The sequence below is a fragment of the Asparagus officinalis genome, chromosome 2 (genome assembly GCF_001876935.1).
Source record: "Asparagus officinalis chromosome 2, Aspof.V1, whole genome shotgun sequence".
NCBI classification, from domain to species: domain Eukaryota; kingdom Viridiplantae; phylum Streptophyta; class Magnoliopsida; order Asparagales; family Asparagaceae; genus Asparagus; species Asparagus officinalis.
In genome coordinates, this window is record NC_033795.1 from 57432553 (window position 1) to 57453244 (window position 20692).

Consider the following 20692-nt stretch of genomic DNA (forward strand, 5'->3'; position numbering starts at 1 on the left):
TATATATATATATATATATATATATATATATATATATATATATATACATAGAAACTAATAAAATGTATGTGTATATATGATTGAGCTTAAAGTACTTAACACACATAATATAAAACCTAAACTAAATGTTACCTAAGCTTGATCTTGATCTTCATTGTAGCTCAACTTGGTAGACTTGGATGAAGCTTGTAATTGGATTTTTAACTTGATAGCAAGGCTTCACTCCACTATTCCGCCAACCTCCATTGGATATGATTATGAAAGCTTGATTTCATCCATCCTCCAACATATTGTTTGTCTACAATAAATAACAAAACACGAACACTAGACAAACAATATTAGATGTAAATTGTTTGTTAAATCATCATCAAAACAAGAATGCCAACACCTACAAATGCATAAAATTCCTACAATATAGCTAAAAACAAAAAGATAGGGAGCTACACAAGCTCAAAATACCCGACAGCAACAAAAAGGTAGGGAGCTATACAAGCTCCAATACAATTGTGTTCAACAAACCCCAAGTTCATGTTCAAAGAACAGCCGGAACCCCCACAAAGCCAAAACCAAAAAACAGGGAGCTACACAAGCTCAAAACCACAAAAAAGGGAGCTACACAAGCTCCAAGCTCCAAAGAACAGCCACAACCTCACAAAGATAGGGAGCTACACAAGCTCAAAATACCCGACAACAACAAAAAGGCAGGGAGCTACACAAGCTCCACTACAATTGTGTTCAACAAACCCCAAGTTCATATTCAAAGAATAGTCGAAACCCCACAAAGCCAAAACCAAAAGAACAAGGAGCTACACAGGCTCAAAACCACAAAACAAGGAGCTACACAAGCTCCAAGCTTCAAAGAACAGCCACAACCTCACAAAGGTAGGGAGCTACACAAGCTCAAAACAAAATACAGGGAGCTACACAAGCTCCAAGCTCCAGCAAAAAAGCCAAAACCTCACAAAGATAGGGGGCTACACAAGCTCAAAACCAAAAATAGGGAGCTATACAAGCTCCAAGCTCCAGCAAAACAGCCAAAACCTCACAAAGATAGGGAGCTACATAAGCTCAAAACAAAAAACAGGGAGCTACACAAGCTCCAAAGAACAGCCAAAACCCCACAGAGCCCAATGAGCTACACAAGCTCCACCTGACAACCAAAAACACACAGCAATAGGGGCAACAATTAGCTTCACCTGTGAGCAATAGAAAACCCCAAAGGCAACATTAAGAAGTCATTACTCATGCCTGCACATACTTACCTACATAGAAAGTTAAAGAGTACCAATTCATTAATTACATGCCGTGTTTGTGTTTTCCTAATAAGAAGATTGCAACATTGATAGTTTGCAAATAACAAAACAGAATATGCGCAACACCATATACGCGTGCACAACAAAATGTTTCAACAACATGTTATACCAACCGACCAAATTAGTTAACATACCAACCTTGGGCGTTAATCATGTTGGTAATATACCTCTGTTGACCTTCCTTGCTTTTTATGAAAACCCTTCTAGCTTCACGTTCATTGTCATACAAGTGATCTAAAATCTTGTCCAGAAGTTCCTCAGAATATTCATCTCTATGTTCCTTCAATGTTGCAACCAACTGCTTAGTCAAATGAACAATGTGTTGATTTCTCATTGACTGAGACATTGACTCAACAAAGGAACATAACATTTCCTCTTCACGATTTAATTTTTTAGGTTTCTTGTTCGAGGATGAAGTCATGTTGTCTTTACTCTTAGACTTATGTCTAGGAGGTTGTTTTTTGTTACAAGCATCTGATTGTGGTGTAGTCTCACTCTCCTCTAGAACCTTAGTATCATCATCATCAATAGGTATGGACCTACCTACTAGACCCAATGTTAGCATACACAGGTCTAACAAATTCACCCTTAGCTTGGTCATCACCCATGATCACTTGTAAATTTTTGAAGTGAGGGAGGGGTTTGTTTATGTATGCTTTCAACTTAGATTTGGATTTGTCCTGTAATAACAAATATATTTATAAGTTGTGAACCAAATGTATTAATTGGTAATGACAATGAATATGCTGAATGTTATACTTGAGACCACGATTTTAGCGTTTCGTCATCCAGTGTAATCATTTTATTTAAGTCATCCCACCCGGCTCCACTTATATCAAGGCAAGCCTTCATGTTATTGAATTTATTTCTCAAGCATTTCAAGTGGTTAATGACATGTATATGAGTGAAATCAGCCCTGAATTGCATGTTGATTTTCATCGCTGTCATTTTATAAGCTTCTACCTTGAAGTTCTTGTTTGGCTTTAGCCCATCTAATGCTAATTCTACAAGATAAAGAATTAGCATGTCATCGTGCTTTGGAAGCCAAAACTTATTGGCCACATCCCTTGAGTTCAACCTTGGCCCTAGGCCTGTTTTCTTATAGGCTAAATTTTTGGTTTTTTTCACTGGGGAAGTGTGCTCGTCACCTTCAAGGTCATGAATAACATTCTCAGCTGAATCACCAATGTTTGGTGATAATTGATTAGGCCCACTACTTTGAGAACTGGCTGTGGGAAATAGCAAACCTTGTGGACTGCTTAACATGCTTAAGTATGACATTGGTTGTTGTGTCATTCCACCATAATTGACGTCATATAGCGAGAATGATGAGAATGTATGACAGGGTGAAGATAAAGGTTATGGTGGAACAGGCGTGAAGTTCATGTTAATGTTAGCAGTTGGATTTGGCGGAGCATTAGATTGAGAGGGCACGGTCTGCTTATCCGCCTGATTGTTAGCCATACCTAATATATAATGCACAAGATAACATTCTTATTAAATAAATCTAAATCAATATATAATATGCATGCATTTGACAAATTTGCACTAGAAAAGGAATATATGAAACATGTACATACCGCAAAAACATGAATAGTGAGGAGATGATACTCGTAGTAATGTTTAGAACATGCTAAGAAACATCAAAATGGATAATTGCAAACAGTAAGAAAATAAGACAAGTTATTACAACGAGATAGAACAAACAACACATTAATTTAATCCACTCTCCACTGTATTACCACCATTATACTTTGCATAATAATCCACCCATATCGCCCAAGCAATTTGATCTCGTAGATCCTTCCATTCATTTCTTTCAACTCGATCCTCTCTCTGTGTCCTAGTTTGAGTATAATCCACGACACTTGAGTCGTCTTCATTTGACACTTCCCTGTTATCTTCATCAATTTCTACATTTTCATTTAAGATCTCATCATCCGGATCTTCTATAGCAATAAAATTGTGTAACACGGTACACGCTAGTACAATGTCCACTTGAGTAGGAAATGGGTAATTCGGCTTCACAGATAGTATTTTAAACCGGCTCTTCAATATACCAAATATGCATTCAATTTTTGATCTTAAAGAAGAATGCCTTAAATTGAACAACTCTTTTCTATTCTTTGGTGTTCTACCAGTGTGCTCTTTTAAATGATACTGTACACCGCGATATGAGGATATGAAGCCTGACATTGTGGTGTATCCAGCGTCACATAGGTAATATTTACTTATATTAATTAGACAGTATCTTAAAATCTCAATTACTGACAAGTACTTAATTTAGTATTCAAAAATGTACAGAAGTGAGAATGAATACCATCATAAACTCGGAGCCCATAAGGCTGTGGTCTCGACAGAGCATCTTATAATATCCTATAGTCATTTGCTGCTTCCTCCTACCTAGTAAGACATAGGTAAAAAGTTTATTAGGGATGCAGGCTGCTAAGATGTTTTGTGTTACCCCTTTTTGCCCTCTAAACTGTGCAACTAGATCACTAGGTAACACTGCGTCGACGTGTGTGCCATCAATCAAACCAATGCAATCCTATAAAAAATTATAGATTATAAAAAGTTCAATAAAAAATATTTTTGTTTTATAAGAGAAGTTAAGATGTATGTATTTAATTTACCTTAAAGTAAGAAAAATAATTTGAGTTGTTTGCAATCTCCATGGGAACTTTATTTGGAGCTTGCTTCATGTAGCGATCACGTAACCCATTCATTACTTGTAGGACTTTAATGAAATACATGCTAACTGTTTCTCCTAATCTTATGAACTAAGTCCTTATTATTATATTTTTAGTTTTATGACCCACAATACTTAGAAACATAGCCAGTTCTTCAACTTGAACATGTCTTGTATCCTTCAGTAAACCGTTTGCTTTCATTACTTCAGTAAGTTTAAAAAAGGCCGTCGGTCTCATTCTAATATAAGAACGACAGCTATCACTATAGCCTTCCAATACACGTCTGAAGTGAGTTTCTCTGTAATATATTTTCTTAATTTGTTCTTCATGCGTACAAGTTGAAATTGTCTTGCGCTTAGCACGCATTCTCAAAATACAAGTTACTAAGGTGACCACAGCGGAAACACCTGTATTAGCACACATCCTCTTCAACTCTTTCATCTACCATATCCATCTACATCCGTTGCAAAATTAGCATACATTTACAACTTAATATGTCCACTTATTGAAGTTTAAAATAATTAAATATTTAAACGATCAACCATGTTCTTAAGAGATTACAACAGGGAATTAAAAAATAATCAAATATGTAATACAAATACTAATTAATACAGGGAATTAAAAGATAATCCACGTTCTTAAGTGCTCAACAGAGAAGGGTGAAAAAAATTATCCACCTTAATGATTTTTCAAAAACAACACATTTAATTAACCAGTCGGGAGAAAATATATTATCATGTAACCCTGTTTTTAACGATTAACAACAAGCACAAAGAAATGAATCTTTAAATTTAGGGGGGGAGGGGGATTTATACCTTCAGACTTAGTGGGGGAAATTAATGAGATCCAAGAAACAAGCCCAATGAAATCCAAGCAACAAACCCACCGACGGACACCACGAGGGCAAGAAATAGGACCTAAAACTAGGTGATCGAGAAGGGATCACCAACAAATCGACTGAAACCCACAAAGCTAAGGAGTGTCGACGATGGCTAATTCGAGAAAGGATCAACAAAAACCGATCGAAAACCAGAAATTCAGGAAGGAATCACAAACAAACCGCCAGAATCCCACCAATCACGAACTACATCGACGACGGCTAGTTCGAGAAGGGAGTCCACCAGCCACGAGTTCGACAAAATCGAAGGCACGTAGGAGAAGAGGCGCAAAGAGGAGTGAGATGAGGCGGGAGAAGAACACCAATTCCACACACGGCCAGAGGGTTTTCGAAGACGAAAGAATCGGAAAACCCCAAAGAGGTGAAGGCGATAGGGATGTCAGAAATCTCACCCAAATCCGATCGGGAGAAGAGGTTGTGGGAATCTCAGAAAAAACCCTATTTAGGGTACTTAACAGATTTCGAAATCTGTAAAAAAAATCTGAAACAAACTCCGGATTAGGATTCATTTGGAATCTGTTTATTACGAAATTACCACTGTCAGGTCCAAATACCAATCCTTTTCTGTAAAATTGGTGAAACAAACAGCCCCTAAATCTCTTATACATTGATCAAATACTAGCTAAATACATTGCTTTGTACAATTTTCGATTTTACTGGTCTTCCGAAGTTGTCACAGATATTACCATGGGGGTAAGTCACAAATTTACAAAAGAAACAAGGCTAAATAGCACTTATATATCCTATTGTCCATCTACTTTTCACTTATTGATACGAGTTGCCGTGCGAGCACCCTTTGGTCGCGGAATTACCAAAAGGTGGGTTGAGAAAAGGACGACCAAAACACAAGAACAATTCAGTTTGGCGAAGGAAAATACCTTCTCTAGATTATGAAGAACAAAAGATTACAATCTCTCCCTCACAATCTCACTCTAGAATTGAAGAACAAGCTCTCCAAATCTCAATCTAGAATCTAATTTAATCTCTCTTTCTCTGACCTAAAAGATGTTTAGAAACCCTAAAACAATCCCTTATATAGGTGTACAAACGTGGATGGCAGTTTGGTAAATAACCAGACCCAAAACCAACAGGAAAACGCGTGAACAGAATCCCAAACGAACCAGGAAACCATCGATGAGTCGACTCATGACTGAGATGAGTCGACTCGACAGAAACTGGAGAAATCTCAATAACCAGCGATGAGTCGACTCATGACAGTCATGAGTCGACTCAACCTGATGAGTCGACTCATAACAGTCATGAGTCGACTCACAGGCTGAAAACTGGGTACTTCGATTCTTCTGCTCGTCGTCTTGTTCCACGCTTCCTCCTGTGTTCCCTTATACTGTTTGACACCCCCTATTCTCATGCTAGTATGAGAATCATCTATCCTCAAGCTCCCATGAGGATCGCTAAGTTCCGAAGAGAAGATACACACGTATCACTTATATACTCTTACTTATATTTGGTAGCAAAAAAAATAACCTAAAGTTTTTAAAACTTGCACTTATATATTAAAACTTGCACTTAAATGTCCAAAATTTTTTAAATCGGACACTTAAATATCCAAAACTTTTTAAAATTGCACTTAAACACTCTCAAATTACATAACTGAGAGTATTTATGTGCAAGTTGTAAAAACTTTAAGATATTTAAGCACTGCTATAAGAATATTAGGGTATCTAATGCCAAAAAGAGGTATATACGTACAAGTTTAAAAAAAATTAGTGTTATTTTATTATTAAATACAAGTTAAATACAAGTTAAAGATATATAAGTGAAAAGTAGCTGGAATAATAAGAGTGTAGAGCAATTGATTATCATTAATTAATGCACGCTTTTGTTGTCTCGCGGGCCGGTTTCGCGTGACGTGTCCTAAAGTAATGGAGCAGCATATAATCTCGCCCAGCATCTTTTTTGGTGGTCCCCACCCACCTGTTCCTATTACAGAAAACCATGTACCGAGGGCCCCAGCATATCTTTTTTTCTCCCTCCTGCAGAAGAAGCCTACAAGCACGTGCATCTTTATCTCTCATCAACGAACGTATTAAAATAATAATTAAAAGTAATAATTATTAAAATAAAGGGGTGAAAATAATAATAAGTTGCTGCTGCAAAAAGTCACGGAGATTTGCTGCACACTTACTTTCCTTGCACCTTTTACGATTATTTTATTCGTACTTAAGGACGATAAAGAAGAACAGAACAAACTGAAGATCGAAATAAAAAACTGGGCGCCATAGTTACAACCTAATATTATTTTATGGGTTAATTGTGATTAAACCCTTTTAATACCTCTTAATATTGGTTCTAATGCACATACATCTTGTTAGTGAACTCCTTTCTCGATTTTTTGAAAGTCAAAAAAAATACCAAAATTATCAATTGACAGTTTATCCTAAAGAATAGAATTATAAATGGATCTATCCACTTCTTTAATCCATTTTAACAATTTTAAAAGTTAAAAAAAATTCACTCAAGAGGCCTAATCTCACACAAAAGAAAAAATTACTCGAAAGAGTCTATTTTGCACGCGGAGGTGCATTTGCAATCAATCTTTTTAATGTCCACATTATTATCTTTCACCAATTCATGCCTTATTAGAACAGGTTTAAAAGATATTATATTGAAGCACTCAAAAAAGAGAATAACGAAACTTTCAACTGAGATGATTGTCCTTACACCAGTAACTTACTCCCAGAAAAAAGAAAAAGAAAAAGGAAATGGTAAAGCCAAACCCTAAACGCGGGCCAAAAGAGCCCAAGTACCCTATTACCCGGATCAAGACATGAAGATTTGGAGGGAAGCGTTCTTGGTGACGTGGCAGATCGGACACGTGTCGACCCTAGCTTCGCAGTCCCTGCATAAGCAAAGGTGCCGGCAGGGGAGCAGCAGAACGCTCACGTCTTTCTCGCCGCAAATCTTGCAGTTTCTCCGGCTCTCCTTAACCGCCGTCGCTATCTCCGACTTAACGGCGCCGTTAGCCCTCTCTTCCACCCCTCCGAAGCAGCAAGACTGCGCATCGTCGGCGGGTAACGCCGGCCCCTCGCTGTCGCCGTAGCCTTCCTTGGATTTAACGACGTCAACGGCGGTGTTCTGAAGGAGGACTTGCTCTAAACTGGATCTTAGACTCGAAACGATGGCCTCGTTGTTCTTGGCCACATTGAACCAGATTTGGTTCTCCGCGGCAATTTGTCGAACCTTGTCCTCGAGTTCTGCGTTCTTTCGGCTAGCGATCTCGAGCTCGAGGTCCTTTTCCTTGAGTCTCTTGAGGACTTGCTGCTCCATCGATGAGGTCAGGGATCGGCAATGTCGCTTCTGGATCTGATCCAGTCCCAATCGAAGCCTCTCGTTCTAGAGTCAAGAATATTACCACCGTCAGCGAACGATCTTCAACAGTACTAAAGCAAACCGAGATCTCATTGAAGGAAGAAAGATTCGGTACCTGAAGTCGGAGAAGCGCATCGATCTCCGTATGCTGATGGCAGAGATGAACGGCGTGAGAGATGGGGTAACAGGGACGATCGGCCGCTGGTTGAAGTTGCAGCGGAGTTCAACGAGCCTCGAACCGGTCGACGACCGATGGATCGGGCGGCGACCGACATTGGGGCAACCGAAAACCGTTAACGCGGCGACCCCGTCTCTGATTCCGCTTCTTGGGTCAGCTCGCTTTGAGGGTTGCTGAAAACGGTGGCGTCGTTGCTGGTGAAGATGAAAGGGACGACTCCATGATTCATATGCTGGAGCTCATCGAGCAAGTTGATCTGGGTCGCCCTGAAATAGACAGCTAGAAGAAGATGAATATAAAAAGTTTAGGTATTCCAAAAAGAATCGGTCAGAAAAGGAAACGGACCTCGTGCGGAAATCCTGATAGAAAGCGTTAGATGATGATGAAGGGTATTGAGCTTGCACGGCCATTACTCCCCCACCTCAACAATCGTAGAGGGGATATCATATAGATGGCGAGATTTCAGGGGCAACGGGCGAAATGGCGTGACGCGAGTATGGACTCCTTCTATTTATTAGAAAAACACCAACGCCACGTCACGACAAATATCAATAGGAGTTCTCTTGTTTATTTATTATAATTTAATAAAATAATATAAAAAAAAACGGGGAGGAATTAATTAATTAATGATGGGAGGCAAGGAGAACGGACGGTCAACCAAACCGACACGAGAAAGGAGTGCACACAGAAAGCGCCCTTCTCTCTCTTTTTTCTTTTCGCGAATAAAGAAACGCACAAAAGTTGACAACGATATATAGTGAGAAGCAAATGAATTAGAGATTTGTTTATCTGTATACTTATGTTAAGATTCCGCCCGTAATTACGAAACAGGGACCACGGTATTCAATGGGAATAACGTGACCGGTGACCCAGAGTTTAATGGATGGGAAATAATAATAACAATAATAATAATTATTATTATTATTACTACTTTTGGTTTTGTTTGTACGTGGGCGGAGGAAAGGTGAGGGAGCGGAGCATGGAGAAACGGAGAAACGTCCACGTCATCGCCTGAGTGATGATGAACGTGCCTTGGCCATGACGGAACTTGATGGTGGTAGTGGTTTTCGAGGGGTGGAGGTGGACCCCACAGAGAGTGCTGTCCTTGCCTTGCAACTTCTTCTTTTTTTTTTTTTTTGTTATGGGTTTTGGTGGAATGGGGCACTAATAAATGTAGCAAAAATGCTGTAAGTGGGTTAATATGGGAACACGATACTGATGACTTGACCAACGACGGCCGCTGACACCACTGTCGCCCCGCTCTTTCTTTCCTTTTTACCACTCCAGACCTTGTAATCCATTCTATTCGCATTTTAATTTCCTAATAGTTACATCATAGCTCAGAGTAACGTAATTAGTCTCTAAGCACTATTTGTCAAAGGGTTAATGGAGAGGGATTAAGAAGATAGATTAACATAGTTAGATCATTTGATAATCCGAAGGACTAAATTATTAACCAGTTATATAAGTTTTATTTTAACTCTTATGATCATTTTTAGTGTTTGGGAATAACAAAGATTTTAATTATTTTTTTTATAATTAGAAGTGTTAGCTCTTAATCCTTCTAAATAGGAATATTTTTCAGGAGCTAACTCATTTTAAATAGGAGTATTTTCCAAACGGCACCTAAATAAATATTACAATACCATGAACTGAAATAACTCGCTAAATGAATACATATAATACTAAAATAGGCATTAATTCATTTTCTTCTAAACGTATATTAGCAGGTACTGTTTACTTTTATATTTTAATAAACCAAGTATAGTCCTACTCAGCGAATTAATTGTAATTCATATCTCAACGTTTGAATCTGTAAGAAACCAAATGCTACAGTATTAATATATTTTGGAAATTTTCAAGTGCCACCTTAATCATAAATGCCTACATTAAATCATTACTTGCACAAACTTACCCCAACGGTTACAACCGTTGGGCAAGAAATTTTTATTTTTTAATTTTAAAAAATAAAAATAAACGCCCCAACAATTTCGACCGTTGGGGCTGATTAAGGTTCTAACAGTTGTAATCGTTGGGACCTTAATCAGCCCCAACGGTTGTAACCGTTGGGACAAGTAGCGGGTGTCCAAAAAAGCCCGCGGCGCCCGGGCCCGGCCCGGGTGTCCGGCCCGGGCCGAGCCCGGTCCGTCGCCCGCGGCCCGGGCCCGGAACCGGGCAAACCCGAGTCCGGGCCCCGTGGCCCCGGGTCGCCCGTTGGCGAGCCGGCCCGCCGGCCTCGACAGCTAAATTTTTTTATTTTTTTTTTATTTTTGTTTATTTCTTAATATATAACATTATTGAGTATGTATATGATATGTGTAGTATAACTATATATATAGAGAATATGGAGAGAGCTGGGGGTGGTAGCAAGTTGCTTTAAAAGCAAGCTTTGGTTAGTGATGTGGCCTAATCTAGATGTTCATGGAGCAAGATTATGCCACATCACTACAAGATTTGAGCAACTTAGGTACCAAGTTGCGTGCAGTGTGTGTGTGTGCGAATAATATTAGTATATATATATATATATACTATATATATATATATATATATATATATATATAGTAGTATAGTATACTCTTTCTCTTAGGTAGTATGAGAGTGGAGGGTAGTATAAGTATACTCTCTCTCATATATAGTGTGATATAGTAGTGTGATAGAATATGCGTCTCCTTAATATAGTGGGATAAGTATATATAAGTATACAATGTATACTCTCTCTTAGGAGTAGGTAGTATATATTATAGGTAGTGAGGTATTATATATGATATACTCTCTCTCTCTTGAGTATATAAGTATATATAAGGTGATATTTCTCTCTAGATAGTATATTAGTATATATTAAGTATGATTATAATATATATATAAGTATACGTAGACTTCTATATAAGTATTATTCAGTATACTCTCTCTTATTTATTTATATATCTCGTATATAATTATATGAGTATATATATATATAATATATATTACTAATATTAATATATATATATATATATATATATATATAATGATATATTAATATTATAGATATATATATACTATTTATATATCATTATATTATATATATATATATATATATATGATATAGTATAATATATATATACTATACATTATATATAATATATATATATATATATAAGTATAATGTATAAGTATACTCTCTCTTATATATGTATAATATATGTATAAGTATATATAAGTATACTCTCTCTTATATATGTATAATATATGTGTGTATATATAAGTTTATATGTGTGTGTGTTTTTATGTATAATACAATTTGTTTATGTAATTACTATAAGTATTTACAATTTGTTTATGTATAATATATGTATATGTGTGTCAGTGTGTGTGTGTATATATATACATATACATATATTGAATGACATGAATACTTTGGGCTACTTAGTATATAAGTATATATAAATATAAGTATATTCTCTCTTATATATGTTTATATCTCTTATATAATTATATATATGTATAAGTATGCTCTCTCTTATATATGTGTACAGTGTATACTCTCTCTTATATATATATTTATACTCTCTCTCTCTTAGTATATAAGTATACTTATATATACACATATATAAACATAAACTTATATGTACATATATAAGTATATTTATATAATAGTATAAATACATATAAGAGTATAAATATATATTTATATATCTATACATATATATAAACATAAACTTATATGTACATATAATATAATTATATTTATATAAGAGTATAAATATATATATACTTTTATATAAATATAATTTTTATGTTTTATTGTTTTTAAAAATTTTTAAAAAAATAAAAAAATAAAAAAATAAAAAAATCCGGGCCGGCCCGGTGTCCGGCCCGGTCGGGCCCGGGCCCGGGCCCGGCCCGGACCACCCGGGCCCGGGTCCGGGCTTGGGTTTTGCCCGGCCCGGGCCCGGTTTAGGGACAAGTATATAATTTGTAAAAAAAATATGGAACCAGCAGAATGCAAGCTGTTAGCATCTGTTTCAGGCACATATGATCTACTCTTTGAAAATTTTGTTGTACCTATCTGCTCATAGCTAGAAACTGCCGTCGGCTTAAACACAGGATGCCCACAGCACACCCGAAGTATAAAAACAAAGCATAAAAAACAACATAATGAATAGCCAACTAGAGAACTATACCTGTTTGTTAAATCCTATACAAAAATTGTCTATTACCATCATCACTCCTTGTTCTTGCTTCCAGTCTGAGGACTTGAACCCTATTCTTCAATCCTGGAATTAGAAGTAAAAGAGCAGTTCGCATAGCATGTCATATCATTTTGTTAGCCAAAACATCTCCCAGAGGTCCACCATTGTAAGCAGCCCAGGCTACAGCATCCAAACTCATCTCATTTGATCCTTGCCCCGTGCTAGAACCCACATCGAATGAACTTTTGTTAAGGACGTCTGGTACTTCACTCTGGATTTCACAAGAAAGAAAACTAGCATGTTCTAAAAAGGAATCAGAGGCAAGGAACGAATCTGGCAAGGGAGGCAGAGATAATGAACTTGCAGACTGGGTAGGTTCAGTTGAAATCAGGATCAAAGTGCCTGAGGAGTTCATATCTGGATATAGGTATTTGCATTGTAATAATAGAGATGCAGAAGTTAATATTCCATTATATAGGTATTAAATAGTGCCGCAAACAGATAAAATATGATACTTAGTATGTTTTTTTAACTGATAAAAAAATACAAATGCAGTTACAAGTCTAATCTAATCTCATACTATGCCAACTATTCTAAAAGTTTGAGTGATGTTAAGACTTTTTTCCATAGATACCTTGTAATATTTCGTATAGTCAACAAGTGTCATTTGTATACTTATGGGTGTAATCATAATTTTGTTTCTCATGATAAAATACATACATTAACAATTAACAAACATACATATATATAACTCTCAATTGAATTAGACATGAAGTAAATCAATTACGTTTTTATAATCCCTCTTTTAACCCAATATTAATCCCTCAAACCCTTTAAATTCCAAATCATAAGCCCCTCTATTATACCCTCAATTATTTATAATCATGTCCAAGGGTCATAGGATAGCCATCGGAGGCATTGGTTCTCATTATCAAGGGTAAAGTCATGGTGTACATGGTTTAAATATAATTGTTTTCGTCGAAAGTCGCCTTCATTATCGATTTCATTAAAACTTCAATCGTTTACAAATGAATTAATCAAATAACAAAAATAAAGATTACAACTCTCTTGAAAATAAACACAAGAATCGTTTATCGGCTCTTGCTTGCGTGGGTTCTTCGCCAGTGCCGGGGTTTATCCGTGAACGACCGCGGATCGAATCCGGTTGTCGAAAAATTAACAGAGCTCCTACTTCACTAAGTATTCGCTTGAAGCTCTGAAATCGACCAAGCGAAATCAGTAGCTCTTCTCGAGATGAAGACTAAGCCTAATCTCAAGGAACAGACGTACAGGGCTTCGAATCCTTCGAAAGACTTCTTCTTTATGCTGAAGTTTGCCAGGATCTCGTTGACCTTCGCTGAAATTTCGTGCTCATTGACTCCTCAATCCAGCAGCACCTCGTCCTCTTGATAAAATTCCAGATCTATAAAATGGAGGCATTGGGCTGATATTTATAGGCCTCGGGTGTGATTATTTGGATGAGAATGAGTGATTTGGCCTTATCTTCTGTTAACAATAGCCTAACCATGTTTGTGGATGATATCAAGTCAGTTGGGAACCCCTGGAATAGATAAATCATGCGAAAACCGCTTTAAAACCGTCGAAAACACGTTTCGGGCTCTGAACTGCGCGACGGACTCTGCTGACTCGCGGGGTGCGTGGGAGGGTCTGACCCGTGCTTGTGCGGGTTGGACTGATCTGACCCGTGCTTGCGCAGGTCGGCCTGTACCGTCCCACGCTGGCGCGGGTCCGTCGCCTCCGCCGAGTTCTTTCTCTTTTGGCGCTTTTCTTTCCAGGACTTTTACTTTTTGTTACTTCATGTATTTGGTCGACTCGTTGATTTGTACGATTTGTTGCGGGACTGACCGTCGAATGCGTCGACTACTTGGGGATGCACTCGTTGGTTGACATGCATGCGTTGATTGATGCGCGCGTATTGACCGACGCGCACGAACTGATTGACGCGCGCGTATTGACTGACGTGCACGAGCTGATTGACGTGCGTGTCTTGGCCGACACACACGAACTGATTGACGTACGCGTATTGACCGACGCGCGTGAGCTGATTAACGCGCGTGTGTTGACCAACGCGCACGAATTGATTGACGCGCGCGTGTTGACCGACGCGCATAAGCTGATTGACGCGTGTGTGTTGACCGACGCGCACGAGCCGGTTGCGTAAACCTTCTTAACTCGTCCACTCTTTGCTTCGAGTTTCGTGTGGGTTCTCATAAGTAATTTTAAATGCCTACAAATACCCCCTCCAAAGTATTTCAACCTCATTCTTTTATAGAGGAGTCTGCAATACTTTGGATATGATAGACCCCACCTTCAATCGATGTTAAAGGACCTACAATTGGTTTCAATTCTTGACTTCTCCATATTTTCGTCTATTCTGTATTTTGTCGAATAACTAAATTTTTTTCGGTACTACGTTTATCGTCTGACCGTTGTTGAAGCCTCGAATCAAAATTGGTGAGTTGATTTTGGCTCGTCTCATTGAGTTAACTTTTGAACTAATTATCTACGTCGCAACGTGTTGACCGACGTTGACTCTAGGGTTTTGTATCGATCGGCGTTAACTTTCATCACAACGCGTTGACCGGCGTTGACCTAGGGCTACGCGTTGATCGGTGTTGACCCTAAGGTTTCATATCAATTGGCGTTGACTTTTGTTATAACGTGTTGACTGGCGTTGACCTGGGGCTACGCGTTGATCGGCGTTGACCCTAGGGTTTCACGTTGACTCTCATCGCAACGTGCTGACTGGCATTGACTTGGGGCTACGCGTTGATCGGTGTTGACCCTAGGGTTTCGCGTTGACTCTCATCGCAACGCGATGACTAGCGTTGACCTGGGGCTACGCGTTGACCGATGTTGACCCTAGGGTTTCGCGTTGACTCTCATCGCAACGTGTTGACTGGCATTGACCTGGGGCTACGCGTTGACCTAAGGAGAACCAGTTTATACTCGTATACTCCTAGGAATTTCGGGAATCAGTTTAACCTCGTGTACCCGTCGGAGTTTGCCGGGTTATCCTTAAGAATTATTACACGTAATATTCTTCAGAAACTTCCCATCAAGAGTAGGAAACAGTTTAGACTCGTATACCCATTGGAGTGTACGTGGGTTTCGAATATCTCAAATATGAGCGCAAATGCCGTGAAATTACTTGGGAGTATGAAATTGGATTCCGAACATTCCGAAAGTGAAAGAAAGCAGGCGAGAATACAATGAAACGAACGTCGGATCGTACCCAACCCGCACGAACGTGGGTCGGGTCGATCCGACCCGCGCGAATGCGGGTCAGATTTGATCCGACCCGCATGCTCGTGGGTCGGGCGACGATCCGACCCGCGTAAGAGCGGGTCGGGTTGGTTAAAATTGGGGACTTAAGTCGCTGTTCCCCTCTTCCTCTTCTAGTTTCGGTCCCAGACCTTTGTTCCCCCAGCTTTCGTTTTTTTCTTCTCCTTACCCAAACTTCATCTATTCAAGAATTCCTCCATCTCAAAAATTCCAAACTCAATCAAAATTCCCATCTTTAAATTCTCTATCTCCTCCTTCCTCTCTTCTTCCAATTCGGATTCGAGCAAAAGGGGGAGATTCAAACCTAGGGTTTCGGCCAATCATTGAGCTCGAGCATTTCGGGGGTTCTTTTGGCCAAGCTTTGTTCTTCAAGAGTTCCAGGTAAGACTCAATCTCTTTGCTTCAATCTTGGTTGAATCTGTGATTTTTAGCTTGATAGTTGAACTCTAGTTCTTGAATTTTGGGGAAAAACCAAATTTTGGATTTGGGTTTGTTGGTGGCCAAATTTTTCTTCATGGTTGTATGCATAACTTGGTAATTGAAGCCCTAATTTTTTGATTTTGGGGGAAAACCGAAATTTAGGTTTGTTGGTGGCCGAATTTTTTTTCATGGTTGTAGGCATAACTTGGTAATTGAAGCCCTAATTCTTTGATTTTGGGGGAAAACCGAAATTTGTGTTGGTTGGTGGCCGAACTCTTCTTCATGGTTGATGTTGATGGTTGAATCCGTAGTCATAGCCAAATTTTTTTCTTTTTTTTTCTTTTTTTAACTCTTGGTTGATGTCGATGGTTGAATCCGTGGTTGTATGTTACCAGACTGTTGAACATGATTGAACTTGTGTATGACTTGAATCTGAACTTGTATATGGCCGAATGATTTGGATCCGAATTTGTACATGGCCGAATGACTTGAATCCACTCGAACCTATGCATAGCCGAGGCCCTCTTTAACTCTTGGTTAATTGTTGATGATTGATGGCCTGAATCTCGAAGTTATGTGTTGACCGCAAATCGACTTTGTATATAACTGAATTCCTTCGCTTGGTTTGATTGCACATGAGGCTTGAGTTGAATTTCTTGGAAGTTTAACTTCGAATCCTTGTCAACGTTGAGCCCTTGGGATGCTTGGTTGTGTACCCCTCTCTGTTTGACGTTGATGATTGAATCCATGTCCATACTTGAGATTTGAATTGATACCCATGCTTCCAAAATATTTAGTGGATATTGTAAACTTAAATTAAAATGGTAATGTTTCTTGGCTTGACTTGTGTGGGAGTTTACTAAACATGGTTTGTGTATGACCGCAACCCCTTGCTTTAATTTCGGATGATTCAGAGAGCTTGTGAATCCACATGTTGACATAGTCGAAATCCTATGTTTGACTTTGCGACCCTTAACTTGATTTTCCCTTTTAATTTTCATGCTCGATTATGAATGCGAGCTGTGTATGAGGCACTTAGTTTGATTGACTTGCTATTTGATTTTCCTCTCACTTTATCTTGAATTGAGAATGTCATATAGGTTTAATTGGACCTTTAACTAGAAAATTCTATTTTGTAGAATTTTAGTCGAAGATTCACAATTTTAGTCGAAGATTATTTTGTTAGATCATGTACTGTGATGATCACTTGCTTGGAGATATGATCTAATTCAGAGATTTCTTAATGCTTAACCTATAACTAGTAAATGATAGCTTTGTTATAACAGGTTATTATGCATGACAACGATATATAAGATGAGATGGTTGATCTTAGATATAGGGAATGAAGATTACTCGGGTGTATGTCATAAGCGCATATTTGATATGTATAGTACAAGACCTTATTTGGATTCTCTAGGACGAGTTACCTAAGAGATAGAGAAATCAAATTGTTACATTGTACCTTAGACTTGATGATATTATCATTTTCAATTTGATAATCTAATATACTTTGATATGATGGTTAAGTTTGTTTTACAAGTGCTATACAACCTAAAATGTTGGGTTATTAGATTTTATTTAGGAAAATGATGGATATCTAGATAGGATCTAGTATACTCATTTTTATGAGTTAATTTATTATGCATATCCCGTGAAGATATTAAATTCCTATCGACGGGTGATTTTTTTAAAATTATTTTTCTAAAATTATTTTCTTATAAAATAAAATATTTTAATATTTCATAATGATTTTATTTATGTTCATGGGATTACAATTTTAGGAATGAGAAAATAGGTGATTCGTCCTGCTAAATAAAGTTTTGTAAAATAAATTGATACTGGAGGGTACTGAATGTAAGATAATAATTCACGAAAATTTAATCCCATATTATGATAGAGATTTTATGAATAGTTGATCGGATAGAGATTTGATTGTTAAATTAAAATTATTAATTTGATTAATAATTGGTTCTCGATATGGGACCCAATTGGTCTCACTAAAGTCATTAGAAGAGATTTATATACAATACAATTCTATTTCTATCCTAATTGTTATGGAAAGAATATTTTATCTTTAAATGTTATGGATAAAGTTTTAAACAACTAAGAATTGTTTTAAAATTGAAATCTATAATGCAGGTCCAATCCTATATATAGGGTTTATATGTAGCCTTGAAAATGATGAAAAAAGGGAATTAGATTTTGAGAACCTATCTCTAAGTATTGGTCCTCTTCGGTGACGGGTGGATTTCAGTTGGAGTTTTTTTTCTCTTAAGGAAGCTATTTTGTTTTGATCATGGGACGGATTATCAAAAAAATTCAGAAAGCGTTTCGGGTATTTTTCTAGATTTTATTAATTTCGATTAATCTACATGATATGCAATTTTCCACTGCATTATATGTTATGTTTCCAACAATAGTATCAAAGTGGGTTTAGAATCCAATCTAATCAGATTAAATTGATTTGTTTTGAAAATTTGGGCCGTTCATCGCCAATATTACTGTTCACGACGGTACTGTTCATGCCATGTACTGTTCATTAGACGAGACCACTGTTCACGGTAGGAACTGTTCATTGCCGGCGGTTACTGTTCATAATCTAAAATCATCATTCACAATCGTTGGTTATTATTTATAGGTTAAAATTCTTATGATTAGATCAAAGAAATTTTTTCTCTTTTAATTGTTGCAATATTAGGTTTCTTGTTAGATTTGATCTAAATAGAATTTTTTAAATTGTTATTATTACTTTCTTTATTAATAGAGTTGTGGTCTATAGGATGGGCGGCGGAGGAGGAAGTGGCAGGAGTTGAGAGTTGATCTCACAACAACATTAAAAAAAAAGGTTTTTGGATGATCGCCGGAGATCGGCCGCCGCCGATCGCGATGGGCTCGCCGTCACCGCTGGACCATTGGTGGCGGCGTGCTATCCCACAAACATAGCAAAACACTAACCTTAGATTTTCATTGAAGAAGATGACCTTAGTGGGTTTATTTTCATAAAGGGTTATGTATCCAAACCCATTAAGACTTAAGTTTAATCAAACAGGCTTGACCTGAAAATAAAACCCAAACCCAAAACTCTGATAATTTGAATTTTACTATAATAGTATTATCAGACCCCTGTTTGACCTAGAAACTGTTCTGAAGTCCACCAGTGTTGGTTTTGCTATAAAATTAGTTTTAGACCCTATTTAAACCAGAAACTGTTAAGGAACCCATCTGAAAGAAGTGATTATTTTTTAATTAACCCTAAAGAATTGCAAAATTTGTTCTAAAGCCCATATACATGTATAATTTATTTTCTTGTGTTGAAATATTATTTAAGTCTTGTTGATTGATAATGTATCATTGTATTTTTGAAATACTTATTTAAATTATACATGTGACATGGTTGTATTGTTTTTAAATTGTTTAATTTTAATTTTTCATGAGATTAAAGTAATAAATGGAAAATTACTAATAGGTCCAAATTGTTCTGAATTACTTCTATTAAATAAAATAGTTTAGAATTTATTGGAAATTGACTGTTGTTATTTTCTCTTATGTTCTCTTAATTATAATAAATAACAAAAGTTGTATAGAAGTATAGATAGATTAATATTTAAGAAATATAAATCTAAAGGTCTTCCATCATAAATATATAATGTGGATAATAATTTTTTAGCTTATCTGATACCATAAAGGATAGGGTTTGTTAAAACTTATTATCTCGTTATATCTCACATAAGGATGCCAAGTATTTTATGTATAATTGGACCACTAGACTAAAATAGGTAATGCCACCTATTTTATATAAGATAGCTGGATTAATGGGTAAACACTTCATTGATGTCTTGGGATGCTTGCTAAAATAATAGAGTCATGTTATATATTAATGACCAAAACTAAAGGAAAGTCATTAATTATTAATGATTGAATAGACTAATTCTACCTTGTTTAATTATATTTGATCTTGAAAATCTGGAGGTTTATAATTAAGCTTGGATTTTCTGTTCACATTTTTTATATGAGAGAAATATATTAATGTGAATTTTATTACTTAAATTATCCCTAGTAATTCTGTTCACATTTTTTATATGAGAGAAATATATTAATGTGAATTTTATTACTTAAATTATCCCTAGTAATGATTGTGCAATAATAAAATATAAAATTATATATTAATGTGAATTTTATTACTTAAATTATCCCTAGTAATGATTGTGCAATAATAAAATATAAAATTAAAATTCGTATGATATTATATTCTGCTTGTGTAGGATGATTAAATTTAGTCCTTCTGCTAAGCTACTTGATGACTATAAACTGACTAGCTCGAATTATGTAGATTGGAAAAGAAATTGGTTAATTGTCCTTACTGCTGAAAAATTAACAAAAGTTGT

At 36.8% G+C, this 20692-nt stretch overlaps 1 protein-coding gene and 1 long non-coding RNA gene across 2 annotated transcripts; both read right to left on the reverse strand.

Annotated features, from left to right (window-relative positions):
* On the reverse strand, positions 7510-8506 carry LOC109831207 (probable BOI-related E3 ubiquitin-protein ligase 3). Its single transcript, XM_020398544.1, has 3 exons — positions 8482-8506; positions 8347-8432; positions 7510-8255 (listed from the first exon to the last, which is right to left on the reverse strand). The coding sequence occupies exons 1-3, from the start codon at positions 8504-8506 to the stop codon at positions 7683-7685; spliced, it is 684 nt and encodes a 227-aa protein (XP_020254133.1). The 3' UTR covers positions 7510-7682.
* LOC109831508 lies at positions 8561-9075 on the reverse strand. The gene is made up of 3 exons (XR_002244436.1): positions 9061-9075; positions 8755-8916; positions 8561-8675 (listed from the first exon to the last, which is right to left on the reverse strand). It is a non-coding gene; the product is annotated as an uncharacterized LOC109831508 (long non-coding RNA).